Here is a 26,256-nt window from a genome sequence, read left to right as displayed (position 1 = left end):
CTAAAGGCATGAGTATTAGAGGTCTTGAAGTAACTTGAACATCTTAACTGTTTACAGTGGCATTGTTTAAGGCTAAATGCAGCACTGATGATTTTTTTTCTTTTTTACTTTATTTCAAAGAATACAGTTAACAAAGAGCAAACATACAATCGACAAGGCTATGAAGGTAGATTTGTTTCTTTATTGCTGTAACCCAAAAAAATATTTGCATTTAAAAAAATATTTTCATTCAAAAAAAAAAACTTCAATCAAAAAAATCCCTTTTCAATCAAAGAAAAAAGAATGCAAAAAAAAAAAAATATTTGAGATCCAAAAAACTCCATTTGAAGACTTTTTCTTTGATTGAAAAGAGTTTTTTTGATTGAAGTGAGCTATTTTTTGACTGAAAATATTTTTTTTTGATTGAAAATACATTTTTTCTTTAAAGCAATAAAGAAACAAATCTACCTTCATACAAGGCCACAATAACTTACAATAGTCTTAACATACAAACAAAAACAAACAAATACAAAGGGATTCTTTAACATCAGTTCTCTGTAAAAAGTTCTTCATATAGTTTGACAGTCTTATCACATTTGGGGGAGTCTATAAACTTAATACTGCATATGTAATGTTCAAATTCAGCCAGGAATCCAGCACCGATGATAAAGACCAGGACACCTTGCAGACTTTCCTCAATATGACATCACTTTTATTTTCGTCTGTAATTCCTTTAGGTCAGCACATGCAGAGCAGTATGCATTCAGCGTTGCGTCTGTGCACACAGCCTTGAGACCGGCGTCAGCATCTACTAGGCAGGAAACAATGACATCAGAGAGAGAAAAAGAGAGAAGGAGAGTTGGGGGAGGGAAGGCACTTGAGTAAGAGTGAGAGAAAAATACTGTATTCCAGCAGGCTCACTAGGTACAAATGGAAACAGATTTACAAAACCCTATCCTACTCCTTTCTGTTCATTATGTCTGGGGACACACATGCCTAAACACTTAAGCAGGATACCTGACATATAACTGATGTCTGCTCCGTGGAATATTAACCCTTTATGTGTTACGATGATGTTAAAGTGAAGTTGTGTTGTGTTTTTCCTTTCCTCCCCACTTTGACAGAAAGAATATTACACAACTATCTCAGAGAGCATAACAAAATATTAGCAGATATGAAAAATAGCTTATGGAGCTGTGATTTCAACTGGGATTAGGATGATAAAAGGTCGTCTTGAGCATTTTTCCATCCTGCGTGTGCTGTGATTCAGCAGGTCCACCACAGCCCAGTCATCTGGCATGGTGGGACTGGAGCCATGAGTCTGATTAAGCACAGATGTAAGAACGCGGCACCAAGATTCCTTTGGAGGCATCCCAACTTCATTGACCCTGGACCAGAATGTCTCCGATCGGCGGCAGATATTTCAACATTGTTCTGGAGGGGACTCATGGAAACAAAATGGAAGCAGCCTAAGAAAAATTTATGATAACCGTGGTTCAACACTGTCTGAGTAATTTTTCTCAAATGAAAGATGAAGCACAGGAGTAAAAAGGCCTTGAAGAGAGACTGTGAGAGTTTACACAGAATGGAACGGCCGGCCAAAAGTACAGCTCCACCCTGATGAGTGATGCTCTGATTTATGAGGTTCAAGTGAAACCAAACAGCCTGAAAGGAGGATAAATAAGATTAGGCTCCACTATAACAGGAGTGAACTGAAAACACTTAGACAACAACTTTTACAAAATAAACAAACATTGAGAAACACAATATGTACTGTAACTATATCCTCTACTTTTCTGAGTCCGGATGATTGTACATGAAATTACTATGCAGAAATACAACACATAATTGCATGAACAGCACTTCCTTGAAAACCGACATATAAGCATCTGTAGTCAGTGTTGTGTCTGTTCTGTTTGATCACTTCGGTTGTGGATGTGATCAAGTGTGCACTCTAGTGGCTGAACTAAAAGCTACATTACAGACCAAATGACATTTAAGTCTAAGCTACAGTCTAGAACAAGTTATACATGATCACACTGAGAATAGTTAGAAAATGTAGTCTATTGAAAACACAGCATAGATATGAAAAAGCTACATTTTCTGTATGGTTTTGCTGTTTGCTGGTTTCCCACAATAAACTAGACAGAAGATTTTAGACAAGACAAAAAAAAAAAAAAAACAGTTTAGTTTTCTTTGTTAACCCATAAAAACCCAGTGCTATTTTTGTGTCAGTTCCCAAATGAACTTTTCTGTTTTTAAACCTTTCTTAAGTGATTAATCACCATTTACTCTAATATCATACTCTGTATTTAGCATTCAAAGTGAAATTTCCTATATTTAATGTATTTATTATGTCGATGTTCATTAAAGCTCAGATTAAAGTTGAGGGTTATCATATCCAAAACACAGAAAATTGAAAAAAAAAAGATTATTTTTTTTGGCAAACTGAATATAAAATAAGTGTCTTCAACTACTGTCATTGATCCAACTCCACGGGTTTTACTGGTGAATCAATGTTGGAGAAGATAAAGATGTTTCTACATTCACTATGGAGCCTCTGAACATCCAAATGGGTCATATCTGATGAAAATGAAAAGATGACAAACTGCATTTTACACCAGTTATTTACATGTATTGGTAGGATTAGTGGATGAACAAGTATTTGACATTTTGTAGTAGTGAATGATTTTGGTCACCAGTGGATGTTTGGGTCTTTATGGGTTAAGCTACATGGCAGTGAATTCTTAACATTTACACTGAGTAACACCCACCGGTTTTGTATTCTTTCCTGTTAATAGAAAACACTGAAGTACAATCAATCCAAACTGTAGAATTCATCTGCCAGGATTTCAACGAGATCTAAGAGACATGATCTTCACATCTTGTTTTCCCAGCCTCTTTGCACTGGTTCCCTCTATGTTTTAGGATTTTTCTGATGACTTTTAAGACCAATGAGGACCCTAAGGCTCTATTTATGTCAGATCAGCTGAGACATGTTCTTTCAAAGATATTCTTGAAACATATTTTTATCAGCATTTCCTCGTAATACTAGAGTTTAAGTTTCCAAGAACTGCCTTTTATCTGTTTTCTCCTGGGTTATCTACACCATCTTTTAATGTTTACCCTAATGATTTTATGACTTTTGTTTGATTTTGCTAACTCTGTGAGGAACTTTTGGCATAGATGCATAAAAGTGGTCTATAAATAACATTATTGTACTAAATGCAATAAAGAATGTAGAACAAGGTTATACAAGTCTACATATAGTGTGTAAACATTTAATATGTACTAGAACAGAAAACAAACACCAATTTTGTGTTCTGTGAGCACCGATTCAACTTTGCATCTACATATTTATGTTCTTCAATCCTCAAAAAAGCATACCGATGTTTGTTTTGTTTTTTTCAATCATCTCCGCAAATACATAAATTTACTGTAAAGCAGATTGAAGAGTAATGTTCCCATTCGAGACTCAAGGATTTGTGCTAATTTCCTTTCAAATGTTATATATTATAATTTTTTTGTAATGAACTTTTTTTTTTTTAAACCTATAGCCCCCACTCAAATTAATGATTGATAATGATCATAAGAGCCAGTAGTTATTTACAAATGAAATCATACACACACAAACACACACATTCATATACAAAGGATTCAGTGATTTTACAGAGACACTTTATTTTAAACTGCATTTATTTAGCTTTCTCCATACAATACATTTAATGTACAACAGCACATACTGTATTCTGAAATAACTCTCAGTATAAAATAGGGCTTCTACAATCAAGGTACAGTCATAAAATGCTCTGAGGGACATGACGACGACGGCAACAGTAAAACATCTTCATATAAAGCGCAGGATATTGAGAAGTGATTGTATTTTGCCGAGCTGCTGTAGGAAGCAGACCACACCTCTCAGAGCATCTGACATCCTGCAAGAACCCGTTTTTCCCCTTGGTTCTGGTTTCACAACTGAGGAGATTCAAACAATGAACAACGCATAAGAATATGATCTAGTACAACTGCTGAAAATATAACTTTTGGTAATATGAGAGGATAAATCAGGCCTTGTTTGGATACTGAATATATACCAAGGTCAAAGCATACACAGTATTATGACAGCTAATCAAGCCTATATCTTTACAATCATATATTGAACAGTTTGTTTGTGACTGTAGCTGTGGAGATCGGATCGTTTCTGAGTGTTTTCCTGACATCAAACACTTAAGACACAGCAAAAGTATACTGTACTATCACTGAAGCCACAAAAAAACCCAGCTTAGTTCAACATAGTAAACATGAGCCAATTATAGATCGTTTTTAAAAAGGACGTTTTACCTGCAGATGTGCATAAGAGCATGTGGGCCTATATAGTGTCTATAAATGTGTCTTTAAATAGTATACACATAACATTGACCAGCTTTTGTGTTAGTTTGCTATTACGTAGTGCTTCAGGTGTTTAATATACATTATATAACATGTCCAATTGATATGAGAGAAGGCCAAGGTGCAAGGAAAAATAAAAAGATAGAGTCTGACCCAGAGGCCAGAGGTCGTCTCAAACAAATGTCAGGAGAGAAAGGAGAGATTTGTCTCAAGTCTTGAGGTAAGCGATGTGTTTCAGTATAATGCCCTACAGACAATCATACAGTTACAATCATTATTTCTCTATATACAGACTTCCTGATTTACATACACTGTACTGCTCCTCAGTTTAAAATTTAATAAAACTAAATGTGAGACCATATCTGTGGTGATTTTTTTTAATCTTTTTTTTTTTTTTTTTTTTGTTTTCTTAAAGAGTGAAGGAAAGGGGATCTGACTTCACCCGACCAAAATTTCATGAGGTGGGTGATAATGAACATTATGGCTATTGAAGATGGCCTGTTTCCTCTTGCATACATCACACATACTATCAAATATCTACAACAGTGCAAATTTTCCTGATCAGTCAAAACACTTGCAAACAATTGGCAAACCTACATCAGCTCATTTGTGAAATTGTACGGTGGAGAATGGAGATTATCGGAACAATTATCAAATGTTGACATTGAAAATTTACATGCTTGTATATTTCCAGGTATGCATTTCTTAGGCCTGTGTGTTTGGGGTCACATCGAGTGTGTTTATGGTGAATGGAGGAAGTCTACTGTGGCACGGTGGCTCAAATAAAAAGGAAAAAGGAAGTGAGGACCAACCAGCACTCTAACCTACATGGCTCCACTGGATGTAGGCACCGTTTTTCCTGTCACCTTCTCAGAAGACAAGGTTGAGCTAATTTATCTCACATTTCTCCAAAACAAATGTTCAACATCTGCGCCACCTAAACATGAGTCTACTGAAGGAGGCTTAATGCAAGTATGAAATGAATGTGCTATAGTAGTAACAGTTTGCGCACTCATTGACACTACAGACTGTAACTGAGACATGACATCAACAAGCTTTACGAAGAGGAGGAGGCTATAAGATGCTACAGTACTAGTGCTACCTGAACATGCTACAGATTGAGACTACAACGATGGGAGACGGTTTCACATTAGCACAAAACAGGAACCAGCTTTGCTGAGGAGTTCAACCATTCGAGGCCACAGAGCTGCTGAAACCAGGTGTCTCCAGAACCAACATCTGGGTTCTAAAAGAAAACGCAAACTAAAAGGATGTGTTTGTTTTGATAAATCTTGTCCTCAGAAATGTTATGTACCATTGTTACATGACTTAAGTACCGTCTTTGCAGCTTGATGGATCAAGTACTTAGTAAAGCTGGCTTTTTGTGTGCAGAGGAAAGCACCCCATCTGTAGTCAGTTCCTGTCAAACAAACACACACACATAATCATACAAACACACTCGCTTGCACAAGCACACAAACCCTGAAGTTAGGAACGATTTCTATCGTCACACAGCACTATCGTTTTGATTATCATTGAGTAAGAGCTGGGATTGCATACTGTACCATACATCTCCTAGGAGAGGCACCCTTCATCAATATCAGCTCATTCAGTTCAACATACGCACACAAACATACGCAAGTCTGCACACACTGGAATAAAGTTTTTAACTAGTCAAAAAAAATTACAATCACATGCTTTATAACGGAATGTAGAGAAAGCTCATACCAGACCTTCGATGTTAGCTGGGACCAAGTCAAGCACACAGATTCTGTTATGAAGTATCTCCGTGGCTAAAACCACCATACACCAAGAAAAATTCACACATCAGAAGATTTCCAGATGTTCTTCTGTACAACTCAACAGTCCTTCTCATGGTCACTCAGCCATCAGTTGAATAACAAAGTTCTGAAGTGCTTTATGCATAACAAGGGTTATGACAGTTATCCCTTCAGAAAGGACTAAAATATTTATTTTTAAAAGTTATTTAAAATATATTTTCCCACAATAAGTGGGAGCTGTGGACCTAGTTTATCAGACCCTGGCAATAGACAGCACACACCACGTATGCACCAACAGCTGGCGATACGTCCAACTCAACTGAACTAAGGGTCCATCATGTACATCTTTCACATGACATACTTCGTTCATTCATGCTCTAATTGAGAATGCAAAGTGAACAGACTTAAAAGCAAGCTGCATTCAAAGCCTACTGACTAGATATTTTAGAACAGTGTCTACTTAGATCAGAGTGAATATTTCTGCTCCTCAGAGATTCTGCAAACTCCAGGTTTTCTATCTGCCACTTCCCACTCATGCTGAGAGAAAACCTGCTGGTGTTGCTCTATAGCACGGCTTGAAACGGTTACATTTTACTCTTATCGTCATAAAGTTTACAGACAGTTTTACAATATGCCTGACAATGCTTCTCCCCGTTTGCATGATGGGCTACTGGCATGCGTTGTTCTCCTTGGCTTGGAGCGAGAGCAAACAACAAGCCTTTCAAAAAAAGCCACGCCATGCTCTTCTCTCCTCTTGTAATGCTAACAAACCCTGGCTGACAGATACTAGGGACACGTGTACGTTTTGGACTTCTAGGCAGGTAGACTTTAACCACAAGAATTTGGCAGCTATTGATTTGGCTACTAAATCCACAGAAAAGTGCAAGCATTCACTTTTTTGTTTTGTGACATCTTGTGTTTCTGACCTGCAACAGCTTTTAATATTTGACTGTTCTAATTTTCTGTTTACGAAAACAACAAAACTGAAAGACACAAACATAACTCTGAAAGACCCCAATCTTAATCTGATCAAAGTGCAGCACCCCAGCATCAACGTAAGGAGTGGAAGTGTTTGAAAAGGTTCAGATAGCAGGTCCTAGATCAGGGTCTGGTGGAGTTCTTCTTCTAGGTGCATAAGAGGAAGCAACTCACACATACACTAACAGACAACAGCACTGCCCACATACTCATACTCTCTCTCTCTCACACACACACACACACACACACACACACACACACACACACACACACACACACATTTAGACACTAGCTTAGATGAGCCTGGCCTCTCCCTCCATGTCTGGCGGTAGATCACACACTCCTGTGAAGTGCATCTCCTTTCCCTTGCTTCCATGTCCCGTGCCGGTTCTGGCCGCTCGTTCCCCCAGGGTGGGCGAGGGCTGTTGGGCCTGAGGGTCTGGTGATGTCCCACGGGGGATGCCACCTGCCCGCCTCTCTTTCAGGAAGACCTCTAGTCGGCGCAGCATCTGCTTGGGGTTCTTTTTGGCAAACAGCTCCACTTCTGAAGGGGTAGAAAGCATAGCAACTTTGGGACTCCCACAGTGATGACAATCTGCATTACCATGTTTTTTCAATGTTTACAACTGTGACTCCTGTTTAAGGATTAGCCTGATTAAACACATTTGTGAACTGGGTAAGAGAGCCAGGCTAATGCATTCGCAATTAGATAAAACATAAGGATGACAGATCTATCTGCAAATGGAAAAGCATAGTTTCAAAGCAGTGTTGCCCAATTATGTTCAATGGAGAGTTGAAAATTTGCTAGATGACGCGTCCATTGATATATGCATAATACCACTGCATAATTATTTATATATCATCGGCTTCCTGATAAAACCTGCTAAGTGACACTTTTGGTTGGGAATAAAAACCTGCTATCTCCCCTATTATAGCTTCAAATTTCAGTCTCCTGTGAAAGTTGTTTACAAGCCATCATAAGTACCAACATTAAAGGAACAGATATTTTTTGTCATATTTCACAGTTTCCCATTACATAAACAGTTTTTTGTTTCTCCTGTAAAATTTGCCAAAAGTCACATAGCAGGTTTTATCAGGAAACCGACAATATATTGGAACCTCTGCACTTTAAAATTATAAATTATTTCACTGACTGACATTGAGGTAATCTAGATCACAATGTGCATACACCATTAGGTGACAATTTTCAAAGAGAGTTGACAAGGTCGTGTTTCATTAGTTTTGTCATGTTCACACAACTTGCTTCTCCACATGCACATTTCCAACAAGAACACACCCCATGATACTGTTCTGTAAAGGCGCTGTCACTGTGTCCTGTACTTAGTGCTGCCTAAGATGACTATGATATATTTAAAGACTACTTAAGACAACTTCGACAGTTCCCCCCCCCCCAGTATCTGGAAAGATATTGAATTGTGTCCGACAAATCTCTGGAACTGGCACTGCACTAACATAGTGTGAAGACAGAGTGGAGGTTTTGCGACACAAGAATAATCAGACAATCCATTCCACAGCTAGTGTGTATCTGTGTAGCAGCGGACTGGTTGACTAAATGAGTTTTCTTTACTTTATTTTTTTACTCTCTTTAAGGGACTTTAAATCTGCTCATTGAGTTGCAAAATTTATACCAAGGGCCTTTAAAAATGTTGCTAAAACTAAGACAATCATTAAGTTAGTTTTCAAGAATACTAGTTATCTATTTAATAATCCACTGTATTTACCTTTGAGTACAAATCCAGAGTCAGCAATGGTCTTCTGCTGGGTCTTCCATAGCTGGTACAAATGCAGATACGTGGCAACGTAGAACTCATTCAATACCCCAACCACCTGCTGGCGACGGTTGCACTCCCTGGCAACATTAAAGACCGATTGGAGTGTATAGCAGGAAAAGATACAGTGCGATTTGTATTTACAAAAAACAACATTAAAAAAAAAAAACCTGTGAGGACTCACTTGGACAAGGCTTCCTCTCTGAGCACTTGCAGAGCAATGCGGGTCATGTTGATTGACATCACACTGAATGGAAAGTTCTATACCAGAGAAAATAAACAAGGAAACTTTGGTCCACATGGAATATTTACAAAGGCTGCGAGAGCAAATCCTGAATCACACTCAGACTTTAATGAACCCAAAGGGAAAATTCTGTTTTTTTGGTCTAGTTCTCTCTGTGGGGAGGTCAGAGGTCAGGATCAGTTTAACAGCAGGAGGTCTGGACTGGCAGGAGTTTTAGTGTCTTGCTAAGGGACTAACCAAGTTGACAAAGAGTCTTTAAAAACCAGAAACATGAATTCATCTGTAAAAAAAAAAAAAAATGCACCATAGGCACATTTGCTGACTCTAAAGTGTGTTAACAAATAGCCAGTGCTTACAGACTAGTATGTTAATATGACTTTTTGATACCTGTGTAGGGTGTTGTGAGAGCTTGTAGATGTCTCTGGCCAATGGTAGAGTTTCTGGGTCCATCACAAAGTACAGACTATGCATCAGACCCAAGAAACCAGTGCCACGTAGGTCAGTGGCTGGGTCTGTACCTGCAGGGTCCAAAAATAAAACCAGAGAATTCATCAACACATGAGGTCAGTGTATTTCTATCTGGTGTGAATGGACTGTGAACAGTGCTGTGCAAAATCACAATATACATGTACCATATAACAAGACAAAAACATCTAATCTATTATTTAATACTGTGCTCTAATGCTTAATTTAATGTTGCAAATCACAACCGTTATTGCAACATCTTTCTGAAGATGACAGAGAGGAGGGTAAATAAAATACCTGAAATAAAGAGGTACTGCTGTCATATGGACTTGGTGTATATGTGAAATCTGACACAGACTACAAAACACTGTGCTTCAGTGTATTTATTTTGCTTCCAACTAGAGCTGAAAAGTGTTTTTGAGTCATCTTTTTATAGATTTTTTTAAATTTTCATTTCATTGTAAAAGTAGAAAAAAGCAAATATGAGTAAGTGTGTTCTATTTGTTGTGTGTATAATTGAGTATATGATTGTATCTCTCTCTACATATATATATATATATATATAAAAAGTTTATCTCCATTACATTTTTTTTTTTCCAGAGATTACGACATTATTGTTCACCAAAATTTCAGTGCAGTTTTTATTTTTTATTCATTTCTTTAGAGCAGCAGGTACAACACCTCATCACTGGTGAGAAGTGCTTTAAGGTTTACCATACATTTCCTATGTATGATATGAAATTAAAAAAAGATAATCAAAAAATTCTTCTGCTTCACTGGTCAAACATCTGTATTTATAACAAAAAAGAGAAGTGTAAAGGTGTCCTACCCTGAAAGCCAATGCTCTCCCAGTGCTCCCCATACCGAGGACAGTCCAGCCTGCTGCCAATGAGCCTCTTATAAATGGTCTGAAGGACGCGCATGTGAACTGTTTGGTTGTTGTCCACTGAGCCTACACAACACACAAACACACACAAGGTTTATTGGAAACACACATGGGCTTACCAGCTGGTGGGATGATTACACAAACAGACACTCACACTGTGCGATGGCAAAGACCAGGTCCCGTTCCTCCAGGAGTTCCCTGTGCAGTCGTGGGGGTCCAAAGAGGAAGTGTGTGATAGCGGCCAGACCTGTCCTACGTATGGTTGGCTGGATGTTCTTCTACAGCGATGAAAATACAAATACTGCTTTGAAAGAATTACTAAACTGTATCAACAATGTATTGAAAGTTTTTTGGGTTTTTTTGCTTAGCCAAGGCATGAATAAGTTATATTTGCAGTTTATTATTTCATTCGCTGTGGGTACAGTTTGTAATGTGTGGTATGTATTAAAAAGATAACTGAGAAGTCTCTTATCAGTAATGTACTGTAAATTCTGCTGTTATTTTCCCTTTTTTTTTTTTAAATGTTCCCTCTCTACCCTCCTAGTCATCTAACTAGATTTGTAATTAACATTTGGTATTTGTCACCTATAATTATCACCTTTTTCTTGCAATAAAAAAATACTATACTGTATGAGTTTTCAAGTAAGAAAGGCTATGCAACAAGCTATAATTAAAAGGCTTTATGATGTACAGTTTACCTTTAGTTAGTGTGAAGCCTCACCTTGTCTGTCCTCTACTTTTTGCTGTTGCTGCATGCTGTTAACGTAAACTTGACTTTCTCAGCTTCACAATAAAATGATTAGATCAGTTCCCTTTCTAACATGAAGGTTTTTGCTTCATTGGTACTTCTGTATTTAAACAACACAACAATGCAAATAACAGTAAAGTAGAACTGATTACAACTTACTATGAAGAAGAGAAACTCACAGACTGAGGACATAGACATTACCCTCATTTTAGTATGTGGGTCATTACAGTGCACTTCCTCTTTCTTCTACAGCCTTTATTTTATACAGCAGACTGTGTTTTCTGTCATTAGTTAAAATCTCTGCATTATTTAAACACCAGCATTTATTTAAAAATGTCTGTTATGCAGAGTTCCTTACCAGCAGGTCCCCGAGGTCTGTGGTCTGGAAGTACTGCAGGGCTTCGTTAAAAGAGATGAGTGGGGTCGGGTTGGAATCTTCAGTGAGTGCTGAAGGATATTATTTAAAAAAAAAGATGTCATTTTTCAGCCTGAAAAATTTTAGAAAATTTATTCAGATGCACAGTAATCATCAGACAGGTGGAGCTGAGAGATGCATCTGACCTGGTTGAACACTCTCCAGGGCTTCCCACTCCTGTCTGGCCTTTTCCAACTCTTCATTTTCATCTGTAGAGAGAAGCACAAAGGCAAGATAACAAAACAAAGTAATTGACTCAGCTGCATTTCTAACTCAGACATAAGTATTGCCTGAAGCTCTCACAGGGTGTTGAGCATCCACTTAGCTAAGGAGCCATAGGCTACATTTAGACATTTAGGCAACAGTAGCCCAAATGTGAAGTTTTTTCCTGTATGTGTGATTCAGATCCATTTTCAAAGACAGCATGAAATGTTATGAAATGAATAAAGTTTATTTTGGTCTGTTTTTTTATATGGGTATTATTGTCATGGAATGGACATAGTATATTTTAGTTTTTTATATCAGTATTGTTATAAATTGGACACAGATTATTTTTAATGAGTATATTACTGCTAAGAAATGGGCAGTTTATTTTTTCGTGCATTATTGTTATGGAACAGATAGTTTACTTTTGTTTTTGATATGTGTATTATTGTTATGAAAAGGACAGAGTTTATTTTTGTTTTTGATATGTGCACCATTACTGCTACGAAAAGGACAACGTTTACTTGAATGTGAAATGCTGCTGCAAAATGGACAGTCTATCCTTGATATGGACAGCAATTTTGTGTTTTGTGCAAAGTCACAATTTAGTCTGATATGTGTAGGATTTTTAAGTTACTTATGGGATCTGACAGGAATTTAGGGTAGGCTGACGGATGGGGTAAGAGGGCGGGAGATGATAAATTAAACTTCATCCTGCTCCTTTTCAAATGTTGGACTTTCTTTTATATAATCCTTTTGTTGTTTGGTTTTAATGCCAATTCAAAATAAACAAACAAACAAACAATCAAATACATAAATAACATTAATAGCATATATTTTCGATTCAGATTTGGGCCACAATCCTAAATCAGATAGAGATATGATTTTTTTTCTGACCTAATCTTAGTCTGAACATCCACATCAGAATTCATGCTACTTTGACATCACTCTACATCAACACTTAAAAAACAGCTCTTTTCCTCTTTATCCTCATTACCATGTACTCACTAATTTCCTGGCTTGAACTGCAAATAACCCTTTAAAACTGTAAATATGACTGCAGGAACCTTGTGGGAACACTGATTTGAGGGGCTCTATTTCAATCAAACAATGTGCTTTGTGTTAGGGTTTTTTTTTGTGCATTAAGGACAGTTTGTTAGTGTGACCAGTTCACAATGGGACTGGGTCACAAAGATCCAGTGTCTAAGACTTGGGGGAATTTAATCAAAAATAAAAATTCTTGTGTCATCCCCATAGACTGAGCCTTTTATGTTCTACAGAGAAAGAAGGGGGCCTTGTTGCAATGCCATGTTTCAACAGTAGCTCAGAGCAGACCCCCTGTTTCCATTGGTACCATTTTATAACGTGTGGCATCCAGTACTAAGGCGTATTACTGTCACCTGTTATGTTTGAGAGCAGACCAGAGTTATTTTCCCAAATCACTGGCTTTAACGAGGCCAATTTGTGCGCTTTTTAGCAGCCACTGTGGGAAGGCTGAAGGGGTTATAAGGGAATATAGGGAATACGTCCACAGCCTTAAAAGACACAGAAAAACTGAAGTAAATAGGTTCTAAAAGTTAACGTTGCTATTTAGTGTGACCCCTATCCTCATGACAAGAAGTGGCCCAACAGAAACATCTGACAAGTGGAGAAAATGAATGCAATAAATCTCATATTATCTGAACTAAAGGGTTAAAGACATGACAAGTCCAAAGGAAGGTCACATTAAATATTAGCTCTATGAGTAATAAAAGCTGGTTTTTACTACTGTACATACTTCCCATATATCCAGATTGTGTCTTAATACAGAAACTGCAAATGCATTTGTGTGGTCATTATAACTTTACTCAAGCAACAAACCTAATTTTTAAAAATACGTAAAATAATGGGAACAGCTTAAAAAAAAAAAAAAAAAACTATAAGGCCTGAGCAATTAATCCAAACTGGGCACTTGGGGTTGTGAACACAGCTATAGTGTTTTGATTAAAACTCACTAACTCCACTCACAGTCATGAATCTATCTTGTCGATATACCTGCATCATCATGATACTCCTGAGGCACTATGCTTTCTCTAAGCAGGCAACCTTCACCCCCGAGGGAGCTTCATGTGTAAATGCACCCTGGTATCCAAGATACACTTATAAATCCCAGTGAGAAGAAGATATGACACAGGGAAATTGTGTGACAGTCTGTTACCTGCAGGTTTCGGCTGTTCCCCTCCGGCTGCCAAGGTCTGCAGAAGCCCATTCTGCTTCAGTGCTGATATCTGGACAGCAAACAAACACAGAGTTATTTTGTATGCAAAGAAGACTGTATTGATTAATACTAAAATGAAATTTTCTTACTGGCAGAGATCTGAGTGGTGCGCTGCCATTGGTGTGGTCTTTGACATTATGACCAACTATCAATCCATTCATAACCTGAGCAAAATGGAACATGCAAGTATTAGAAAAAGGCTAGTAGTAGAAGACAAAAAAACAAAAACAAGAAAGAAAAATGTCTCATACTGTAGAAGAGATGGTTTTGGGAGCACTCACAGGCTTATGGTTGGAGTGTCCATTGGTGATATCTTCTAATGGTTTGCATTCACGAGATAAACAATTCAGACCCTAGTAGGAGGGAAACAGAGCAGATCCTCAAACACAGTTCGTTCTTATTACTACATGCACCATTAGGCGCTAATATTTTGTAGTATGAGCTTCCCTGAAATGTAATACCAACACATAAATAACATCAAGTATACAACAATATAATAAAAGTGTAATAGCATTTGTGCAGTTATGGTTCACTTGGCCTGTTCCAGTTCAGACATGAGAAATGTTGCACCTTAACTAGCCACGGTATCAAATTGGTCTGGTCACATGATCAATGGACGCTGTAGGACATGAACTGTCATGAACAGTCAATCATTACTTACCCTTATACGGCAAAAATACCAAAGAAGAAATCAGTTTATATCAAATGTATTTATTCTTTATGTTATAGTTTATATAGACTCAGCATATTCCTTTGACTGCTACTGACTACTTTACCACAAAACAGAATAAAAGCTGTATTCCTGAGGTGACAGCCTGAATAACTTACAAGACTTTGTTCCGCACACATCGGATCAAAACCTCTTACACCCTCCCCATCACATCAGCCCCCGGTGCAACCTCAATACCGGCACTCTTTATATGTACACCTTTTTTTAATATGGCTCCTTCTTAACTAAATTAAGGTTTCCTCCTTAGAAGAGAACTGTCCCGGCCATGTTGCATTCAGTGAGGCAGGGGGTGTACATAATCTACTGTTAAGAAGCCACACTCAAGGATAGAGTCCAGGGAGCAAGAGGTAATGTTACGACTAGAAAACAAAACTGGGGATAAAGGAAATGCTTTGTCAGCTGCCACCATGGCAACAAACCAAGCAAACCAGTCCAGAGATTACTGCTAAAGCAGAGGGAGAACTGTTGACCTTAAGCCTTGAGTTAAACACACGACAGAACTGCTTAGAAAAATGAGCACTTAACTGGCAACATTAAACAACAGGGCAGTGCAGAACCCCCCCCCCCCCCCCCCCCCAACAGTGACAATAACGTGGCAATGGTTGTAAAAATAGTACTTGTTTTATTTTGTTGCCCAACACTACACATGTTGCTTTTGGATTTAATTGTCTTAATCTGCTGTAAACCCAAACACTTAAATGAGGTTAACTAGCTAAACACCTTAAATCAAAATGTGAAACAACTTTACCTCTGTGTGGGATGTGACATCAGCGTCTTCTTCCATTGCATACGAGTGTGTTGGCTCCCAAGCGTGTTCCTGATGCGGGCCTCTAAAGGCTTCTGAAATCATGGACTGAGATGGGCTGAGGAGCTGATGAAAGGACCACCATGGTTTCTGTAGTGCACATTTGTATCTATGCTCTTCTCATGTGTTTCCTTACATACAATGACAGCCCAGTGTCCACAGTCACCTGTTTGATTGCACAAAAGCTGTCACTGAGTATAGACATCCATGTTGTGGGACAGTAAAGACTGTGTGGATTCTGCTGGCAGCCTGGGTTTGTTAACTTCTCCGAGTCTAACCTTGACTGTCTGGGCTGAGAGGAATGTGCAGGTATCAGTCCACAAGAAGTGACTGGAGGAAATGGTTCTCCATCAATACATGACTTTCCTGGAAACCTCCCTCCTTCCTCGCCTCCAGAGATCTGCTTGGCCAGTTGGTTCACTCCTCAGCCCCATCAGAAGTGCACAGAAGCTGGATAATGACATTGCTTTTCAGGGCTGGGCTCTCCCCGATCGAGACACTTCATTACTTTGGCACTCAGCACAAATCCAAAGTGCACCTAGTGCTACTAGTACAGTTGCAATGTTATGTCCTCAGCCTCACGTGAAATATCAGCCCTCGTTCAAAGTAGGAAATGCAAGTGTCCAGTGAGATTTGGGTCACTGATGTGCAGCCAGTCCTGGAGAACAACTGTCATATGTTCACAGTATCTAAAAACTAGAACAAGACAATGACTAAAGTTATTAAAGACAAAGTGGGAATATTCAATATCATATCATGCCATGCCATACTTATTCTCCACTATAGTTTTACTTAATTCAGTGCAATGTAGTAATTTTTAAAATACTGATAAATATTACTCACAGTTATTCAGCATCTGATTTATTTTTTAATTAACAAACTTACCAACGGTTAACACATTCTTAAAACTGAACTAAAAATCCTAAATAATGTAAAACTGTATATTACACACTGATACACTTTTCTGCAAAAAGTAGTTTTGTCTTAGTATCTTTAAGCACCTTTTCTCCAAAGCCTCTCAATACTTCTACATAAGCAGTGGTCTAAAAGTAGCTATGTCCCTTTACCCATGCACTGCACCTAAGTACAGATTTTGCATACTTGTGCTTTCCTTGTGTCCATCCCCCCGTCCCCCCACCCCCATTTTGTGCTACTTTACACTTCTATTCCATCATATCAGATGCAAATATTGTACTTTTTACCTACTACACGTCACTTAGCAGATTCATATTCTCAAAAAAAAAATAAAGCACTTAACCAATAACTATGACTTATTATAGATTATCTATTGGCATACACAAAAATTAAACCATGGTACTTTCCAGTACTCAATAATAATAATAATAATGTAGTAGGATACATTTTTTTCTGAAAAAGGCTATTCTGCACCTATACTTTTGGTATTTCAAGTATATTTTGACACCAATGCTTTTGTCCTGGAAAGTTTTTAATGCAGGACATCTCCTACAAAGTAAATAAGCATTTTTATTAAATGGTTACTACTACTTTTGCCCAAGTAATTCCTCTACTACTGCAGCTCAAACACATAGGATGTCTCTAATCTAATGTCGTCCTTATCCACATGTATATGCACTTCTACTGGGATAAAATGCCCCATTAAATTACTGATAAGAGTGCCAAAAGCTCTGCTAAACAAGCTGCAAAGTGTAATAGTGCAGAATAAGGCAGAGCAGTGGTGCATTTTACCAGATGACAGTTGCAGACTGTAACATTGCCGCTTTGACAGATACCGTCAGTTAGCCAACGTTATCTCAACCAACATGCTAGCAGTATGTCAGCTAGCACCACACAAAGACGCAGCTACAGCTTTATCTCAAACTGAGGATGCAACATTTACATTTACTGCATACTAGCCGGCCACAAATCTTGCTAAACAGTAAGATGGTTTGTGACACGAATATGAAGCGCAGTTAAGTGGTTAAGACCTAGCTAACGCTCGAAAAGCCAGCTGTCAGGCTAACTAACGGGCTAGCTGTAGCGCTATTGAACTGTAACGGGGATGGAGTATGTTATCAAATCCGACAGCAGATTACGGATAAAGCTTCCTTTGTGTTTAGGGTAAATTAAAAACGCTGCAAAATACTACGTGCTCTGCTCTATTCGAATGGGTTAAATTTAAAAGATCTTTCCAAAAGTACCTTAGTTTCTGATTGTTTCTCCCTCCAATCTCAGTTTCCCTTCCCCCGTCCTGTGTCCACGGTAATTTCAAGTGCATCCTGGGGATTGTCGTTTCCTGCCGGACTCTCTGTTCATCCATTACGTCATTGCTCTCACTGTCTCTTTCTCTCTCTCAGTTCAGCTTCGCTTCACTTTTCCAGGGCAGTATTCTCTGCTGACTTTATTTTCTGCAGATTTAAACCCATTCTTAACATTTTACCCCACAGATTTCTATAATAAAACCCGTATTCTGTCCCATGAGTCAATAGACTGCACAGATGTGTTCTTATTCATTTAATTAATTTACAGTATAGTCCCTACTGTATTATTGTGATTGTGTTGTGATTGCAGATTTTATGTGATCAATCAATCAGTCAGCCAATCAATCAATCAATCAATCAATCAATCAATCAATCAATCAATCAATCAATCAATCAATCAATAAGTCAATCAATCAATCAATCAATCAATAAGTCAGCCAATCAATCAATCAATCAATCAATCAATCTATCTATCTATCTATCTATCTATCTATCTATCTATCTATCTATCTATCTATCTATCTATCTATCTATCTATCTATCTATCTAACAAAACTGGCACAAATTGGTGAAAAAGTCATATTGCAATTTCTTATTGTACTTGGTTGGTTATCATGGAAACTGTACTGGTTACTCATCCTTAATCAGACATGGAACTTGCAAACTAAGGAATGCAAAAAGTAAAAAGAAAGTAGCTTTGTTGCTTTTCTGTTATATGCTTATCTGCTGTCTCACTGATTCCAGAAAATCAATATATGGTCACTGGACCTTTAAATAAGATAATAAAAAAAATAATTAAATTGGTCACACACACATGCACATTGCCTCATATTTTGGGAGACTCAAGGTTTGCACCATTTTAACCCATAAAGACCTATTACTGTTTTTGTTGTGACGTCCAAATTATTTTGTTTTTCTTTGTTAAATCTAGTCCATTGTCACCTGTTATTAAACTATTATCCTGTGCATTTCACATTTTTCAGAGTAACTCAATAATAGAGCTAATTCTTGTGGTTTCTTGTGGATTCCTGTTTTTATTTTTTTGTTGCACTTTTAGATTTGAAAAATTCAAAGGGCATTATAAATTTAATTCATTGTTGTTGTTATTATTATGAGTCAATAAAGGTTGTTATGCACATAACAGAAAATGGAAAAAAGTGACTTTTTCACTAAAATCTATCATTAACTGAACATAAAACAAGTGGCCACAACCATTTGCCATTTGTCAAACAACATGGGTTTTATTGATGAAGATAATGGCAATTCCATGTTCAATACAAAGACTCTGAATGTCCAAAATAATTAAAAATACATCTGACACCAGTGAAATCCAAGAAACTGCATTTTACCTGAATTATAAAATGTGCTGATATAATTAGTCATTAAAAATCCTTAAACATTTTGGATCACCAGATGTTTTTGGTCACTGGCAGCTGTTTAGGTCTCTGAGGGTTAATAGAAATATATATACTAGTCAACATTTGCTAGGGATCAGTTTTATATTTGCACAATAATTGATGTTGTATAATATTTTGGGTGACTTCATATATTATGTGTGTACTTTGGCTAGTCATGTAAAGAAAAATGGACCAAAAGGTAAAAAAACATACATTTTTATTGCACTTTCAGGCAAAAGGGTGATACAACCCCAGAAATTAGAGTTCACAACAATTACTCTTCCAATTTTGTTTTCACTGAAACCACTCAGAATGTTCTGAAACACATACGATGTGATGTCAATAGTGTGTGTGGCCACCAGCCGCATCCGCAGGCTGTACTCCACTGGGAAAATAAACTGTCAAGTTTCCAGAATTACACCCCCGAATATAGCAAAGTTATAGTCCTGATCCCTAGCAAATATTGACTAGTGTATATAAAAAATTCCTTTTATTCTTCCATTCTAGTGATGATATTCTGTACAGAGCACAAGAATTTGCCTACATGTCTCCTTGACACAGAAAAAAGCCCAAGTATGGAGTTGAATTTCAGTCAAGAACACACAGATGGATATTGGTTGGAAAAAAAAAAAAAGATTAAATTAAAGCTGCCCTCGGTGCCAGGGATATGATATGACCGCCAGATAGTTTGTTTTGTCTTCCTGGTTTTATTACACAACTTATCTTCAGAGGATAATTTTCCATTTCCTATGCCAGAATAAGATCTGCAAGTGGCTATGAGTCCGTCACATCTGCTTGCCTTCAGATTTCAGAGATTTCAAGCAGATGTCAGTTATTACCCTACGGACTTTGAGTCAAGGAAAAAGTGTTTGTTTTACATTATAAAAAATCCCAACTGCTTTGAACTGTTTTGCTGGAGTTTGTGTTTTTTGAGAACACTGGAGTCAGATTCAACTACACGGGACATTTGTATTGGGCCTGAAAGAGTTTTACATGTGAAGAACAGCTACCTTATTTCACAGGCTGCAGTCAGTGCACTTCCTATTCAGCTAAAGAACTTCCCTTGGGCCTCAACTGTATTTATATAATCCTGAAATAATTCTGCGCAATATCTCTCAGCTATCTTAATCATGTGCGACAAAAAGTGAGATCTCAAGTGTTCGACTTAGATAATCCTGGCTCCTTCAGCCAATGCTGCATCCAAGAAAGTGTGCCGTTACAAAACATTTTGGACCAATAATATTCATGCCAAACAGGAAAAATGTTATGCAACTGGCAATAATAGAGGACAGATTTCCTGTTTGGTATGAAATCCACCCATACTTGATCTGAGGGAATGTGCTGCTGGCTCACACCGTTTTGTTCACTGCTGGACTCCTCACACAAGTGAACTGCCAAACACCTGCTCACTCTGGCAAACTGTCAGACTGAAAGCCCATCAAGGAACAGGAAGACATTTTTCTCTGGAGTTGAAATTTCCTACTCAGTGTATCTTTGACTAAATATATGGCATGTGTGGATTATGTTAATCTTTACCTCATGCATCAGGGTCAGTGTGAACATTCTCCACACTGCCTTTCTGACAGCATAATAAAAGCATAAAACCATAAATGACATTGTTGAATCATTTATTCACTTGGCAGTCACTGTAATGCAATGTAACTGTGCAATATCAATAAATAAAACACTGAAGTAAAAGTGCAGTTTTACAGCAGAGGGAGGAACAGCATTAGAGGTTTCAATACAAGGAAACGATGTGCTTTTTTATTACATGTCGTTTTGCTGCTTGTTCTGGCTCAACTTTATTTTAGACTGAACAGGGGTTGCTCTTCTACCTCTGTTGAATGCACTGTGCCAAAGCTCGAGAGGCATCTTGTGTCAGCAGGCGTGAGCCATCTCCATAGAAACATTACCAGCCATCCTTTGCCTGAGGTGGTTGGCAAAGTCCACCTGCGTCTGAGAGAGCACTTTATTTATGATCGTCTTTGGGATCCAGCCCTGTATTACACAAGGAGAGATACTGTTAGATTAGGCACCGTGGTGCTCAGATGGTACATTTTGCAGTACACTTTCTGTCTTGAATTGAATGGATTTTAAATGTGTGCATTTACTGTGCAGAACATACCTTTAGATCTATACTTAGTAACCAAGTGAACTTGGTCTTGTTTGAATCATCAGCACTGGGTTTCAAAACTATACAGGTAGGCCCATTCTCCGCCCTGGGGAAAAGTAATAACATCAAAATGAACTGTATTTAGCACATTCATTCTTTGTGGTGATGCACCTATACACATAATACAAACACAGGTAATTGTCAGTACTGGTGTTGCTGGCTTTCGTTGTCCTAAGCACAAAAATCTGTTGCATTCTGTTAAAGGTTGTTTAACCCATGAAGACCCAGGGCTACTTTTGTGTCTATTCCCATATTAATTTTTCTCTCTATTTAATCTTTCTTAAGTGATTTATCACCATTTATTACAATATTATCCTCTGTATTTAGCATTTTTCAGTGTCAATTAGGTATTTTTCTCTATATTTAATTTACCAATCATGTAGATGTTCATGAAAACCTAGAGTAAATTCAAAGGTTATTATTTTACAACAGAAAAAACTGAAGGAAAAGTGACTTTTTCAGCAAAGATATCAATGACTGAACATAAAAACAAGCATCTACAACTTCTGTCATTCGTCAAACTCCATGGGTTTTACTGGTGAATCAATGTTGTAGAAGATGACGGTGTTTCTACTGTAACTACAGAACCTCTGAATGTCCAAATTGGTCATATCTGATGACCATGAAAAGATGATAAACTGCATTTTTTATACCAATTATGTACATGTATTGATAGGATTAGTGGATCAACAATTATTAAACATTTTAGATCAGAAGATGGTTTTTGTTGCCGGTGGCTGTTTGGGTCTTTATGGGTTAAAAATGTGTATGATAGACATTTAGACTTCGTTCTCCTCATACAAAAGTTGGTATGCATAAAAAACAAACAAAACGTTATTAGCACTAGTACCAATTGTCCAAATTCTTTCAAATCTTTAACATCCGTATTGGAATCATCCCAGAATCTCACAACTCGTCCATTCTTAATCTATACATTATAACTACTCACATGACTATATGCATGTTTTATATCAAGTCTAATCCCGACTCACCTGATCACCCCTCGCTGTTCGGGCATCTTGGGGTGCTGAGTGGACATTCCAGCCAGAAAGCAGGTGGATCCTCTGCGTTTGGCACAGCGAACACTAACAAAGTCTCTCGGTCCCACCACATTACCAGGTGTCTCTGCAGAAACCTCATGGGTAACCATAGTGTCCTGGCCAATCTTTTGAAGGATCTGGGGATTTTTATTTTTTATTTTTTACAACATACATGAATGCTACAGTATTTAACTTAAAAATAAAAACATATTCCAATAAAATCATTGTTTCATTCATGTGACACCTGGCACTGCCTGTCTCACCTTGACCTCTTTGACATTTGGGTTCCATTCCCCCATTTGCTCCATATTTCCCACCAGCTCATTATAAAGACTGTCGGGATGCTGCTCCAACATCACTTCTAACTTGAATACTTTTCCAATATCAGGCAGCACCTTACTCAGGACTTTGTCTCCATTTGCCTGAGAAAGAGTGGAGGCAAGCACTAGAAGTATTTATGCATTTTCTCTCAAATTTGACACAATACATTTTTGATAATCCCACATAACACCTGAATGAATGTGTTGTTGCTCTGTGTCTCTATACTCACAGCTACAGTTTCAACGGTCCATCCGTCCTGGTCGCTGAGGATGCTGATGGCCTTCTGCAGTGCATCCTCACCTTGCCTCACATAAGACAGCTCCTCCTCGCTGGGGCCCTCTTCTTCTTCAATCCGAGAACCTTGACACAAATCAGTCAGGAATTAAAGATGATATCAATGTGGTATTTTGCTGATGGAGGTTAATTTGTAAAACTCACTGAGAAGGGAACTTCGTCGTCTGACTTGGCTGATCCAGTTACTGGGGCCTGGACCAGCCAGTCGGTTCAGCTCATGGTGAATGGCCACTAAAGCGTTCTTTCTCAAACCTTAGAGGTAAAATCAAGACATCAGACATTAAACATAGCTAAATACAATTCATTTTATTCTGCATTAGTTTTATTCAGTGATAGATCATGTCATCCAGGGCTTCAGTTAGGACTAAAAGCTGAGCTGTTAAATAGGCCAAGGAGATAGAGCTGAACATGAGACTGTAAATCACTCACCTGTCATGTTCCTCATATGCCGGTAGGAGATGCCAGCACACAGCTTAAAGGTTGCAGGCAGCATTTTCTTATTTGAGATTCTGTGGCAGCTTTAAGAGAACTATAAAATCAAATTGATCACAGATTCCAAATCTGGCAGTTATAAATCTTCTTGAGAGAAGTGAACAAGAGCTCTGACAGTGCTGTAGAGAGGCGTTGGATTTGTGTCTGCAGACGTTTGAGCATGTCTGTATATATAAGAGTACAGCCCACAAGGCCGTGTGTGCTATCACCGCGTAGATAAACACACACATCACCTCACTGTTCACCTCGCCAAGGCTGCTTTGTCGACACGATGAGCATGTCTCCGACTCTAACAAACAGCGTGTCAGATAACGTCCAGTGCTCGGGCCCACTGCATTACTCAAGCACACATACACAAGCATTTCCACAGCAGTGTGTGACACAGAAGAGAACAGCCTCTCTTCAGCGATGAGAGGTCAGTGGGAGAGATCCACAGTGACTCATCCACCTCTTCACGGTCCATTACAGCCTAAACACAAACTGGAATTTGAGGTTAAAAAATACCAAGTAAGTTTTTTTTTTTTTTTTTTTGCAACCTTTTATATTACATATGAGTGAGGAGCATAAATGTAGAAATGACCCCTAATGTTTCTGGACACATAATATGAAGTTTTATTACATTAGTACACCGTGAATATTCCTAAATGATGCTTTTAACGTGTTTCCAGAAAACACCAGAAAAAATATGTATTATGTCTGCATCACTGATTGGTGGCGACAATAATCTCTGTTCTGTAAAGCCCTTTTTATCATATATTCCAGACAAAACAGTGGAAAATGTATCAAGGCACTGGATTTAAGTATGATCTTAGAGAAAGACTTCATCTCAGAGAGGAATTGTGAATATATTATAGTGCATCATATTCTGTATCGTATGTTTGGAGATAAAGATTTCACAAAACAAAAGCTAGAAATGTAAAATGACTTAAAATGCTGCAGATGGATATTTCAGTTATTTTAAGACACTATTCCCTTTGCAGAAAGAGAATATACTTTAAAGCTTAAGTGCGACCTGTAGGACACCAGATGCCGATTAAGAGGAAGTTTATCTGACCCCAAACCCATAGTTATGAATGTGACAATGAATGTGGATTTTAATGTGGTCAGAAGTGAATGAAGATAATACAGAAAATATCACTAGTAAGTTGTAACATTACATCAGTTGTATTACCATGTATATGGTTTCTGAACAGGCAGGTAGGGGTAAGATGTTCTTTTTTCATGGATGTTTTGTGGGTCAGTGAACAATTAATTAAGTTTAATTTCTGTCACATGCAGCCTCTGCTTCATTAAACCACATTTAGAAACATTAAAAGTTAATCATGGAACGTTTTTCCTACCATTACAGGGTACAGTACCCCTGTAAATCAGATTAATGTAAAATTAGAGTAGACAACATCATGACCTTTTCCAGACCCAGTGCCTGTAGTTGGTCCCTGGGGTCGATCTAAATGAGGACCCTTACCTGGGCTCTTAAGACTCAACTTAAATAAGCAAACCACCATTTTGTCGACACGTTTCTCAGTGGTGCTCACCAACATGTTTTGGGACAATTTTTGTGTTTTTCTTCTGAACAGAATCATAATAATAGTGGAGTATTTTCATTTTGCTATTAAAACTTTGACTTTTTAAGAACTGCAGATATTTGTTTTGTTTGAACTCTGAGTAGTGTGTTGATACAGGGCGTCACATAACAATAAATAGTTCAAAAAGACTTTTGTGGAGCTTTTGTTGATCTGATTATCCCATGCCACCCTGCAAGACCCTCTGCAGCTGGTTGGTCCTCAGTGGATTTATTTTCTGTCTCAGCTGTTTCAAACTTTTCCAGTCAGAAATGATTAAAAAAAAAAAATAATAATAATAATAATAATAATAATAATAATAATGGTCTGAAATGAAACCTACATCCATGCATCTAAATCTCCCACAAACACAGGGAAAATGCTGTAATGAATATGAATAGATTTTCTCAAAGTACTGCCGATTTTCTAGTGGTTAGGACATTAGTTTAAAACAATGTGAAATGGAAATCTAAAGTAACTTCCTTTTAATAATCGTACATTATGTTCTGCCAATCTACTCTTTATAAATAAGACTTCGACAGAATCCAGTGAGAGTGTAGTATTAGTAAAAAGCAGCTCTGTAATTGTTTCCATTGTGGTCAGACTTGTCAAACACATCACATTTCATATTACTAATGTCCTAACATCATCTTACGGTTCTGCTTCTGTTAGTGAGACTGAATCACACTCTGGAAGTTTTTTCCAAAGGCTTGCTTAATCGTCAAATGACACACCAAGATCTCCTAATAACATGTTTAGTCAAGCAGCTCACATGTTTTGACAACCTTGCTTACGCCGTCCAAACAAAATCCAAACTATCTAAGAGCAACATTGCTTCAGCGAGCTATGTGTCAAGTATTCACAGAGAGTCAACAGTGCACATGACCACAGAAATGGAAACCTGTCAGGGGAGCAGCAGGACATCTGATTAGTGGACAGGAATGAGCGCAGAAAAAACAGGAACAGATGAAAAAATCCCAAAGGGGGACTGAAGTCGCCTTAACCTGCAACCTTGTGTCCCTTGGGCTGGATGGCAAAATTATCCATCATTCCCTCTGGCCTTCTGCAGGGTGAGTTCTCTCATTTA

The 26,256-nt window shown here is 37.9% G+C and overlaps 2 protein-coding genes across 5 annotated transcripts; both read right to left on the bottom strand.

Moving 5' to 3' along the window:
• Positions 1-3,657: 3,657 nt before the first annotated feature.
• On the bottom strand, positions 3,658-17,911 carry elmod3 (ELMO/CED-12 domain containing 3). Of its 4 annotated transcripts, none has more exons than XM_030142968.1 (14): positions 17,831-17,911; positions 15,615-16,367; positions 14,388-14,489; positions 14,226-14,300; positions 14,077-14,146; positions 11,822-11,884; positions 11,619-11,707; positions 10,667-10,790; positions 10,456-10,578; positions 9,549-9,679; positions 9,102-9,178; positions 8,870-8,997; positions 7,408-7,671; positions 3,658-7,377 (listed from the first exon to the last, which is right to left on the bottom strand). In XM_030142968.1, the coding sequence occupies exons 2-13, from the start codon at positions 15,714-15,716 to the stop codon at positions 7,421-7,423; spliced, it is 1,335 nt and encodes a 444-aa protein (XP_029998828.1). In that variant the 5' UTR covers positions 15,717-16,367; positions 17,831-17,911; the 3' UTR covers positions 3,658-7,377; positions 7,408-7,420. The 4 variants fall into 4 exon arrangements, with proteins under 4 accessions (XP_029998828.1, XP_029998829.1, XP_029998827.1 ...); XM_030142969.1 differs by having other exon boundaries at positions 3,658-7,371; XM_030142967.1 differs by having other exon boundaries at positions 3,658-7,671.
• Positions 17,912-20,992: 3,081 nt separating this feature from the next.
• star (steroidogenic acute regulatory protein) lies at positions 20,993-26,256 on the bottom strand. The gene is made up of 8 exons (XM_030143708.1): positions 26,071-26,256; positions 23,545-24,087; positions 23,260-23,367; positions 23,051-23,181; positions 22,764-22,922; positions 22,453-22,637; positions 21,413-21,506; positions 20,993-21,285 (listed from the first exon to the last, which is right to left on the bottom strand). The coding sequence occupies exons 2-8, from the start codon at positions 23,606-23,608 to the stop codon at positions 21,166-21,168; spliced, it is 861 nt and encodes a 286-aa protein (XP_029999568.1). The 5' UTR covers positions 23,609-24,087; positions 26,071-26,256; the 3' UTR covers positions 20,993-21,165.

Source organism: Sphaeramia orbicularis, chromosome 9, assembly GCF_902148855.1.
Source record: "Sphaeramia orbicularis chromosome 9, fSphaOr1.1, whole genome shotgun sequence".
NCBI lineage: Eukaryota > Metazoa > Chordata > Actinopteri > Kurtiformes > Apogonidae > Sphaeramia > Sphaeramia orbicularis.
Note: the sequence above shows the minus strand (reverse complement) of the source record. Positions and strands in the feature narration are given on the sequence as shown.

Bases quoted from the DNA above. Each gene is read 5' to 3' on its own strand.
- elmod3 (XM_030142967.1), bottom strand. From the start codon at position 15,716: ATGATTTCAGAAGCCTTTAGAGGCCCGCATCAGGAACACGCTTGGGAG. The intron at 14,301-14,387 runs GTATGAGACATT...CATTTTGCTCAG, and splicing joins CCAAAACCATCTCTTCTACA to GTTATGAATGGATTGATAGT. The intron at 7,672-8,869 runs GTAAATACAGTG...CTACCCCTTCAG, and splicing joins CTCTGGATTTGTACTCAAAG to AAGTGGAGCTGTTTGCCAAA.
- star (XM_030143708.1), bottom strand. From the start codon at position 23,608: ATGCTGCCTGCAACCTTTAAGCTGTGTGCTGGCATCTCCTACCGGCAT. The intron at 22,923-23,050 runs GTGAGTATAGAG...ACTCTTTCTCAG, and splicing joins GGACCGTTGAAACTGTAGCT to GCAAATGGAGACAAAGTCCT. The intron at 21,286-21,412 runs GTATGTTCTGCA...TGTGTAATACAG, and splicing joins TACTAAGTATAGATCTAAAG to GGCTGGATCCCAAAGACGAT.